Source organism: Zosterops lateralis (genome assembly GCF_965231275.1).
Source record: "Zosterops lateralis genome assembly, chromosome: 6".
NCBI lineage: Eukaryota > Metazoa > Chordata > Aves > Passeriformes > Zosteropidae > Zosterops > Zosterops lateralis.
This window is the reverse complement of record NC_139761.1, coordinates 23,212,169-23,221,583: the sequence shown is the minus strand read 5'-3', so window position 1 is coordinate 23,221,583 and position 9,415 is coordinate 23,212,169. Positions and strand designations below refer to the sequence as shown.

Genomic DNA, 9,415 nt, shown 5'->3' with positions numbered 1-9,415 from the left:
CAAGTGGAACCTGGCTAGGTTGAACAGACACGGCATATTTACATTTAGCAAGAACAGTAATCCAAGATGAAGCCTGTTTACAGGGGCTGAAGGCTGGCTTTAGTCCAGGGCAAAAAAAGCCTTGGTAGCTGCTGGTTTGCTACCTCTCCAGCATGACTGCTGCACTTCTATTTCTAATAAAAGATCTCAACAGAGACTTGACCTAGGTCAGTCTATGTGAAATGGTTCAAGAATGGATTCCTGGTTCAGAAAGCAATTCCTCTAGCCTACTTATAGCTATCCCAGCTGAAAGAAATTTAGTTTATCTAATGTATTCTACCTACACAAGCTTTAAGGTTTTACACTTTTCAAAGGCAGTCCTGGCTGACATCACCTTCAAGTTCTGGGAGGATAAAGGTAGGGTTAAAACACCCTGAAAGGGTTTAGAAAAATCTTTTAACCACATTCTTTTAGTCTCTTTTACAAAATGTGACAGCTCTCTCTGACAGCAACATAACTAGGCAGACTGTTGACTACAGGAAATGGAAAGGGCTAAACTGAAAGAGCCAATGCTTCACATCCTATCCACGTGCATCCTTATGTGACAAAGTCAGAGCAGATCATATACGAGCTCCAGTACCATCTGCTGATGAAACTGAAACTAGCTGGCTATCAGCTCTGAGCACTAGAAATAAATAGGCAAAACAGTGCTGAACACAGGCACTACTAAATAGTTTAAAAAGGCATTTGAGAAGCTTAACAAAAAATGCCTGTAGCATGGTCTGGAAAAGTTTGCCATAGGCAGTTCCCTTAAGATCAAAGTCATGCAGTGCTCCCACACTCACGTGAAAGACTCAAGTCTTAAACAATTTGGTTATGATCAGATAAAACACAAAAGAGGGAACAAAAATAGCTCCCCCATCTCTCCTTTCATCCAGAAGCAGGTGAATCACTGACTTAAAAGACATCTAGTGGCAGATAAGAAACTATAGATAATTACTAATCAAAAGGATGTTATTCTGGAAACTTCTAGACTTCTCATTCCATGGGAGTCTTAGAAAGGAGTGGGGCTTTCATCAAAACAGGCATGTTAGACAGAGACTAAATGGTAAATCTAGTTATGGAAAAGCTTCCCAGAGAACTCTAAGTCAGAAGGACTTGTGAACCCTTAGGCAGTACTCCTGCTCTCCTTTGTCTCCATCACCTCAACCTCCCTTCCTGCTAGCAAGAGCATGCAGCAACCACACTATGAAATCTGAGAGTCTCTATGACCTAAAATTCCAACTCAGGGTTAGGAACACCCTAAAATAGCACTGGAGCATAGAGAGCTGTGTATTTTATTTTTATATATATATACAAGGTTTTTCTTCTTTTTACATATAAAAGACATAAGCTGTTAATTCTTCCTACCTCAATTTTTTTGGTTTCACTACCTTTATTTTTTTGGTTTCACTTACTCTGAACAAGTAAAAACCATCATTCCAGGAACTTACAGTAAAGCCACCATAGGTTCCTGGGACCAAGTGAATCCTGTTCAGCAAGAAAAGAGAACAGTATCTGGAAAAGCCCACTGTAAGCTGGGCAGTAGAGAGCTAGCAGTATATGTGAGAAAGATTCCAAGTCCCACTTGCTTGGAAGACAAGGAATAAACACTAGCGTGAAAGAACTTAGATTCTACCTCCATGTGAATGCACAAGCAATACCCATCAAGCTCATAGACTTTTTTTGGAAGAACTTTCAATAAACACACACACACACATATATATATATATACAGCCTTCTCTTGCAGAGATAGTTAAGTAGTTCCACATTCAGGACAGGGCAGGCCAGTCAGCATCACCTGGCCAGTGGTTCACAAGGCACTGGAGATGCTCCTGTGTGCATACTCATGGTTACTCCATCCTTTCTGAAGGGAAGGCCAACAAGTCTTAGAGACAGGCTCAGTGCAAACACACACACACAGCTGCAGTAATGTGTAACAGCTGTGTCACAGGGTAAGGGAGATGAGAGGGAGCAGCAGGGAAAAGAATAAACATAAATCCTCTTTGGAGACTGCCAAAAGTGTCTGCAAACAGTGTCCATCCATGCTAAGTCCAGTCAGAATTTGACAGAGAAGGAAGTCCCACATGAGCAACCCTTCTCTGCCTGGGGGTTGCTCACCACCTGGAAGGAGCTTCGGATCAGCTCTTGGCTGAAATCCACCATGGATCCTTTCACAAAGGCCAGGCTGTCCACATCCACAACCACACGGGCACCACCTTGTTCAAACACTCTGCAAAAAAAGCAGCATATTAACCATCAACTGTGCCAAAGACCTTACAGAGAAGCACAACCTCAACGTGCTCCTTATCTCACAGGCTTCTTCTCTTCAATGCAAGATACTATCATCTCATGCATACCCCTCCTGCCCCATTTTTGCAAAGAACAGTAACACCTGACCACTAAGACACCCCTTTGTCCTTGCCTGTCATCAGGATTGATAACTGTGTCCAAGGAAAACTTGTATTGGAAGCCAGAGCAGCCACCTCCTTCCACCTGCAGCCTGAGAAACTCTGATCCTTCTGCGATCTCCAGCAGCCTCTGCAGATAAATAAGAGGAAGAGGATTAAAAGGCCTGCTGAACAAACTGGTGAACACTCAAACGTCTCCTCTGCGTGACGGCAGGGCAGGCAGTGGAAACCTTCCCAGAGACACCAGACTCGCTCCTAGAGTCCCCACCTTTACGCAGCTCTCGCTGAGGAAGATCTGTCCTTCGCTGGGGCCGCTCTCCGTCGGGCCCGGCTCCGAGAGGGACGAGGCCCAGCGCAGCAGAGAGCCGGCCGGGCGGGCAGGGCCGGCCGGGGGCCCGGGCAGCGCTCGGCCTGGGCACAGCGAAGCGGAGCACCGCCTGCCTCGGGAAGAAGGGAGAGGGGCGCCTCAGAGGGGCCCGCGCCGCCGGAGGGGCAGCGGGCCCGGCCCCTGCAGCCACCCCCCCCTGCCGCGCAGCGGGAACATTCTGTGCCCCCGAGGGAGGGTCCGAGGGGCCGAGTGCCCAAGGGAACGGTACCTCGTCCGGCCGCCCAGCGCCAACACCCAGGCCCGCCGCAGCGCCGCCGGGGCCGCCATGGCCGCCCAGCCCCGCCCCGCCGCCATGGCGGAAGTGCGGCCGCGCCCACACCGGGCGGCACCGGGCGGTACCGGGGCGGCTGCGGCGGGCCCTGCACGGGCAGCGCTCGGCCCGCCGGGGCCTTACCGCGTTCAAAGCACGGAGCTGCTGCTCGCTCCTGGGGGCCTTCGCAGCGTGAAGTAATAAAATAAACAGCGAGCGCTATCCGTCAGTGCGTGTTTGTCTCGGGATTAGCCGTAAGGTTATCCCGACCAGAACCCAGAGGAGGATTAAGGTGCCTCCGCAGAGGAGCTGGGTAGGCTGAAGAGCAAACACGGGACCAGGGATGAGGGGGTTTAGGGTTTCGCCCTGATCCCGGCTGTTCTGGTTTGCTCTGCTTTAACAGGTGGAGGCCAGTGTTGTTGGAGCGCCTGTCCCGGCTGTGCTCAGCCCCACACCCACACCCGGCCCTCCCTCCCTCCCACCGCAGCAGCGCCGGGAACAGGCCCCGGCCCCGGCCCCGGCCCCGGCCCCGGCCCGGGAGGGCGCAGCCGGCTCCAGGCAGGCCCCTGCGGCCCCCCGGGGCACGGTGCCCTCCCACGGGGGTTTAAGTTCCTCCTGATCGTCTGCCGTGTGACAGTGGCCTGGCCAGTCCATCACGGATGCGCTCGTGGTTAGAAGAGTCTTTATCTCTTTGTTCCTCATGTGCTTCTGGGGGAGGAATCCTGTTCCTCAGCCCTAGCTAGCCTGTGAAGAGTCATAGGGTGACTGGAAGACCGATGGAAGAAAACCTGTCATCCCAGCAGGAGGGAGTGATTTACTGTCAGAGGACTTCAGGACCTTGTCACAGTTTGCTTTCTCACCATCCTGCTGCAAGGAGGGTGATTCTTCTGTAACCACGGGCTTCTGCTTTTTGTTCTGCCCTAAGCATGTAAATAAAGACTGGTTTGAGCTGTTTAATTTTGCTTACTCTTGGGTTAGCTCTAATGGTGCTAGGATAAATCTGGGAAAGTACCACAGGCAGGGTCCCAGCAGGAGTGGTACTCATGCAGGCACCTGCAATAGTTGCTGAATCCTCCTCAGGCATATCAGAACACTGAATGTTTAAATATAAACATTGGGATGTTCCTTGATTGTAATCAATGTGGCATCCCAAAAGCTGACAGCTTTGGAGGAAGGCATGAAAACCTCCTGGGAGAAAAGACGAGGAGAGATCATGCCTGATTTCTTTCCATATTGCATTGGCTTGCTTTCTCACTCCCATAGGGTGTATTAGATTGATCTTGCTGCGTTTCTCCATGTCGTGGCTGTATTCACTGTGAACACCTTTTGGAGAATGGATGTAGCCCCAAAAACAGACACTTACTTCAGAGTTGCCTTCATTTTTACTGTGTTAAAGTGACAGAAAGGTGTTAAGTGAAAGAATTGTGGCAAACAGCTTCAAGGGTCTTTGGGACATTGCTGAGATGATTACTGCAGACTGAAAGAATGAGGAAAGGGCCAGCTAGTATCACTCACAGTTAATATAATTAATAATCCGCTGTGCTGAGGAGAGACTCATGCTCAGGGGACAACTTCTTGCTGTGACAAGGGGAGGTGGGGGTAGCTAAGGAGAACAGTTGTTCCCTTGCATCCTTTATCATTGGCCATTTTGTTCCGTCAGTCAGCTATGTGGTACAGGGATGGTTGGTTGCTTTGTTTTCTCATGAAGATACAGTCTAGCTTTTCTTCCTTCCTGGGTTCTGATTTTGTTGATCATCTTATCCCTGACAGCTGGACATAATCTGTTTTTAAGTTTGTGTTTTGATTTTCTGATCTTATTCTGGTTTGTGGTGTCATGGTTTGGGGAGTTCCTTTAGCTCTCTTTAAGCACACTGTATTAAAGAGATTTATCTGAGAGTTGAATTTTCTAGATATTTTGCTCTTTTCTCTTCTGCAATATGATGCTAAAATTATCTTATATCTATTTTGAAGGGAAAACAAAACTTCTTTCAGTGCTTCAGAAACTGGTGATAATAAAACCTCTGGCATGGTTTGAATGCAAGAGTGGTTGTGATGAATTTAAATGTGAATTCTGACGATCTGTAGCAAAAGGAGCATGTTCTGGCTGAAAGGACAGTTAAATTGATTAGTGTCTGTATGTGGATTTTCTTGAGAACCTGCCTGCTGTATTTGCTGATGCTGTACTGCCTGAAAGCACATCTGTTTACTGAGCAGCAAGTGATGTGCTGTTAGAGGGATTTGGATTAATCAGGTGTAGATAGCTGATGAAGTAGAACTTCAGGCTTCTTCCTTGTGTAATAGAGTTGGTTAAACTACAAAAATTAAGAACTCCAGTATCAGTCTTGCTAGAAAGAATTTGTCTGCTAGCTTCCTTAGCCTTTTCCGCCTTTTCTGCACTGCAGCATAAGCTTCCTGTGATGTTGGTAATCTGAAAGGACCTCCATCTGCAAAATAATGAGACCAGGCTGAACTTGATTTGAATATTTCTTAGGAAATATTTGGCTCCAAGGAGGAGCTTATATTTGGAGGCTTATGCCTGTTATCAGGTGTCATAAGGGGCATGTGCCTAAAAGCAAGGTCTGTTTGGCCCAAGATACTTGTGCTGCCCTGGGGAATTTTAGTAATGTTATTGCAAAACCTACACCATGATTATGTACAATATCAGCTAAAAACCTTGGGCAGAAGGTTTCTGCTTCTTTCTTCTGTAAAGGCCTTGGCTGTAGATTTACAGACTTACACTTATTCGGCTTTTTACTACCCCAGTTTGGGGTGCAGAGAGGGGAAATAGATATGTTAATTTTGATCCTATATGCAATGATTTTTAGTTCAAAGTCTTTGAAATATGTGTTGACTTGTATGTACATAGTGACTGCCATTGTGTAAAAGCATCTGTGAAGCAGATATGTGATGAGTTGTTTCACAGGAAGGCATCCTGATTTAATGGACTCTGGAATTTGCTCCCAAGCAAATTCCAACCACTGCTTATCCTGTGAATGTGTGACTGATGGCACTTTATGGTGTTGCTCTGACCTGACTGCAGTTCTGTTAGCAGCAGTCAGATAGGCAGCTTTGTTTACCATCTGTAAGACTTGAAGGATGGGGATAAGGGAAGCCTTTTGAAGGGTGTGCTTTCCATGGGCAAGGAAAAGCCTTTATCTGGGTCAGTTATAAAGTGCTAGGTAGTGTTAAATACATGGCATAGTCTCAGCAGGGTTTTGATTTTTTTTTCATTGGGTTGCGTTAAGCACCCTGCTGTGCATGTGTCTGGAAATCAAATGCTTATTTGAAATCGAAAAAAATCTCAAACACTAAAAAGCCCTACACCCCGATCTGATGTGACACCCTTTTGCAGGGTGTCTGCAAAAGGGCCTGAGCAAAGCGTGGGCTGTCCCCTCTGAGTCACTTGGCTGTGCACAGAGGTCTGAAGCGGGGACGCTGTGTCAGCTCTGCCACGTTCTTACCAGATCAGCACTCACGTGCCTCTCTGCTGTGCTCTGACATGACCCAGCAAGGCTAAAATTTGCTACCATGTGAAATTGGTGAAAAGTTGTAAATTTTATCTTCGGTCAAATGGTTTCTGAAGCATCGTCTGGTTTGCCTTGGCATCCACAGCCAAAGCAGGGAGTTCTGGAAATTCAGGAGTTTGAGAAACAGGACTGACGTGTGTGTGCTCTGTGAAAGGTGGCAGCCACGCCAGGTACTCAGCAGATGTAACTCTTGGCAGTCATGTTATGCAAACAGCTTTCAACATGCAGAACACGAGGTATGGGATGTGTATGAACACGGCCAGGGACGAGTCTACTGCAGCAGCTTTGTGGGCTTTATGTTTTATCCCCCTTTCGGTAGGGGCAGCAAAAGAGCTTCCCGGCCCGTGGCACTGCCTGTGTGTGAGCCTGTCATTCGGCTGCTGCCTTTGACACCGACTGTCCCAGGACAGGCCGGGAGTAGGGATGTCCAGTGGCAGCGCTTTTGGAGACGGTGTGTGTGTGTGTGTGTGTGTGTGTGTGTCTGTCTGTCTGTCTGTCTGTCTGTCTGTCCGTCCGAGAGCTGTACTCCAGCATCCGGGACTGTCTGTTGCCCGCTGTCACGGCACCGCTCCCCCCACCCTTTTCCCGGCCGCAGCCCTGCCCTCGGCCCCGGCGGTCCCTCCCCCGGCGGCCCCGGGAGCGCACGGAGGTGCGGGCCCGGCCCCCGGGCGGGGCCCCAGCGGACCGGCGGGCGGGGCCGCCGCGCTCATGTGACCCCGCCGAGCCTCCGCCGTCCCCGCCGTGCCCGCTGGTGCCGTGCCCGCCGCTGCTGCCGCCATGGTGCCGTCCCCGCTCGTCCTGCTCTTGGCGCTGGGCGCCGCCGCCACCGCCCTGGCCGAGCCCCTCCGCTTCGTTGACTGCGGTGAGTGGCTCCGGCCCCGGGGCAGCGGGAGGAGTGCAGCAGCAGGCGGAGATGGCCCAGTGATCCCGACTCTTCCTTGCAGGTTCCATAGACGGCAGCATCCAGGAGGTGAACGTGAGCCCCTGCCCCACTCAGCCCTGCCTGCTCCACAAGGGAATATCCTACAGCATCAACGTCACCTTCGCCAGCAGTAAGGAGCACATCCCCAGCGGGAGTGGGCAGGGGCAGGGGATCCCCTCTGTGTCCCGCTGCTGGCGGTGGGAGAGAGAAGAGTGGCTGGAGAAGGATCTGGGTGGGAGGAAGAGTGTCCCTTAGTTGTGTTTTTGCAGCCTCTGGCGTATGTGAAGGGCACGTGTTGTATACGTGTGTTGTCCGTGTTTTGCAGAGATCGAGAGCCAGGGCAGTAAAGCACGGGTGTACGGGGAGATGCTGCACGTGGACATACCCTTCCCTATTCCTGAGCCTGATGGATGCAAGTCCGGGATCCAGTGCCCCATTCAGAAGGGCCGTTCCTACAGCTACTTGAATAAACTCCCTGTAAAGAGCGAGTACCCCAATGTAAGTATGCAGGCAGCTGGTCAGCTTCCCAGCTACTGCCTATACTGGGGTAGTCTCACCACCTGCCTTTAAGAGAAGACACTTTGTAATGTTCTGGTGAGAGAGAGCAGACTCCATAGACAGTCTGGTGTTCTTTCTGCTGTATGACTCTAGTTTCAAGTTCCCACTTTGGGACAGCTCCACCTGCAGAGAAGTGGCTTCAGCTGCTCCAGTATCTTCCTGTGCTGTGCTTCCCACCAGAGCTGCATGCAGCTGAATGCTCCCAGACTGGGCATGCTCGACAGTGGAGGGCAGTTCAGCTGGGGGTGCTGCAGGGTGTCTCCACTCTACTTTCTCAGGGAGTGGGAATTTGAGTGCAGTGTGTGGAGGTCTCTTGCATCATGTAACTGAGCCCTTTCCATCCACAGATGGTATTCCAGGAATCAGTGCATGAGTGTGGCCCACCTACTGCACGCAAGGGCAAGGCTCTAGCTCTGTGCTCTTTGTGCAGAGCTCCCAGGACCTCCTTGTTCCACATAACTGATAACTTTTCTTCTCGTGCCCTTGCCTTAAGATTTCCTGAATGTTCTTATTTTCCTCTGCTCCTCTGTCTTTCAGATTAAACTGATTGTGAAGTGGGAGCTGGTAGATGACCAGGACCAGATGTTGTTCTGTTGGAAGATACCAGTGCAAATTACCAGCTGAGGAGCCCTACTATTAGTAGGGCTTGGGGATGGGAAAACCAGAAACAACACAGGCCAAATTCTTTTATATAATAAACATTTCTTACTGCTTCCTTCAGAGCTCTGCAGCCTCTGAGCAGCCAGCACTGTGTTCCTTGCAAGATCAGCCCCTGGCAGAGTGCTCTTACTGTGTTTAGGTGACACCCCTGGGGTGTTCTAGCATCCGAAAGGGCAGCAGTGTCTGCTTCAGGAGTGACTGAGCATCATCCTCCAGCTGCTCTGCAGAGGCACGTTATCTGTTAGACGTGGAACTGTCTGTCCTCACAAAGGAATTTCTCAGCGATGAACCTGGCTATTGTCTAAGCTGCTACCTGGTAACCCTTCAGTGCCTCTTCCAGAATGCCAGCTGCATCCACCCTCCTGTGTTTCTCCTGCTCTGTTGTGATCAGTATGCCCCTGGGACTTGCATTTGCTATCCATGCAGCTGAAGCAGAGGGAAGGAGAGGAGTCTTTCCATGAGCTGACAGCCTGCTATGTCCTGAGCCTCTGCTCAAGCCAGCAGGACTCCAGCTGGGGAAACTTCCTTTTTGTGGATGCAAAGCCAAATGGTGTTCAATGTCTCTGCAGGGATGATTCTTTCTCTAACCAATGGTTTGCACTACTACTAACTTGGAGCTGCTGCGAGCTCTTGAATCTCTTTTTATAACTTTCCTTTTAATAAAGCCTAGACAAAATCTGC

The 9,415-nt window shown here is 50.0% G+C and overlaps 2 protein-coding genes and 1 long non-coding RNA gene across 3 annotated transcripts; 2 read left to right on the top strand and 1 right to left on the bottom strand.

The window, feature by feature from the left end:
* Positions 1-1,740: 1,740 nt before the first annotated feature.
* On the bottom strand, positions 1,741-3,111 carry ISCA2 (iron-sulfur cluster assembly 2; the record flags this gene model as incomplete). The annotated part of the gene is made up of 4 exons (XM_083863355.1): positions 1,741-2,251; positions 2,444-2,559; positions 2,698-2,866; positions 3,026-3,111. The coding sequence occupies 4 exons, from the start codon at positions 3,109-3,111 to the stop codon at positions 2,077-2,079; spliced, it is 546 nt and encodes a 181-aa protein (XP_083719481.1). The 3' UTR covers positions 1,741-2,076.
* Positions 3,112-3,185: 74 nt separating this feature from the next.
* Positions 3,186-4,024, top strand: LOC310911053. Its single transcript, XR_014590439.1, has 2 exons — positions 3,186-3,380; positions 3,471-4,024. It is a non-coding gene; the product is annotated as an uncharacterized lncRNA (long non-coding RNA).
* Positions 4,025-7,335: 3,311 nt separating this feature from the next.
* On the top strand, positions 7,336-9,410 carry NPC2 (NPC intracellular cholesterol transporter 2). Its single transcript, XM_083864219.1, has 4 exons — positions 7,336-7,456; positions 7,539-7,646; positions 7,842-8,014; positions 8,612-9,410. The coding sequence occupies exons 1-4, from the start codon at positions 7,372-7,374 to the stop codon at positions 8,696-8,698; spliced, it is 453 nt and encodes a 150-aa protein (XP_083720345.1). The 5' UTR covers positions 7,336-7,371; the 3' UTR covers positions 8,699-9,410.
* The last annotated feature ends 5 nt before the right edge of the window (positions 9,411-9,415 follow it).

Bases quoted from the DNA above. Each gene is read 5' to 3' on its own strand.
- NPC2 (XM_083864219.1), top strand. From the start codon at position 7,372: ATGGTGCCGTCCCCGCTCGTCCTGCTCTTGGCGCTGGGCGCCGCCGCC. The intron at 7,457-7,538 runs GTGAGTGGCTCC...TCTTCCTTGCAG, and splicing joins CCTCCGCTTCGTTGACTGCG to GTTCCATAGACGGCAGCATC. The intron at 7,647-7,841 runs GTAAGGAGCACA...CGTGTTTTGCAG, and splicing joins CAACGTCACCTTCGCCAGCA to AGATCGAGAGCCAGGGCAGT.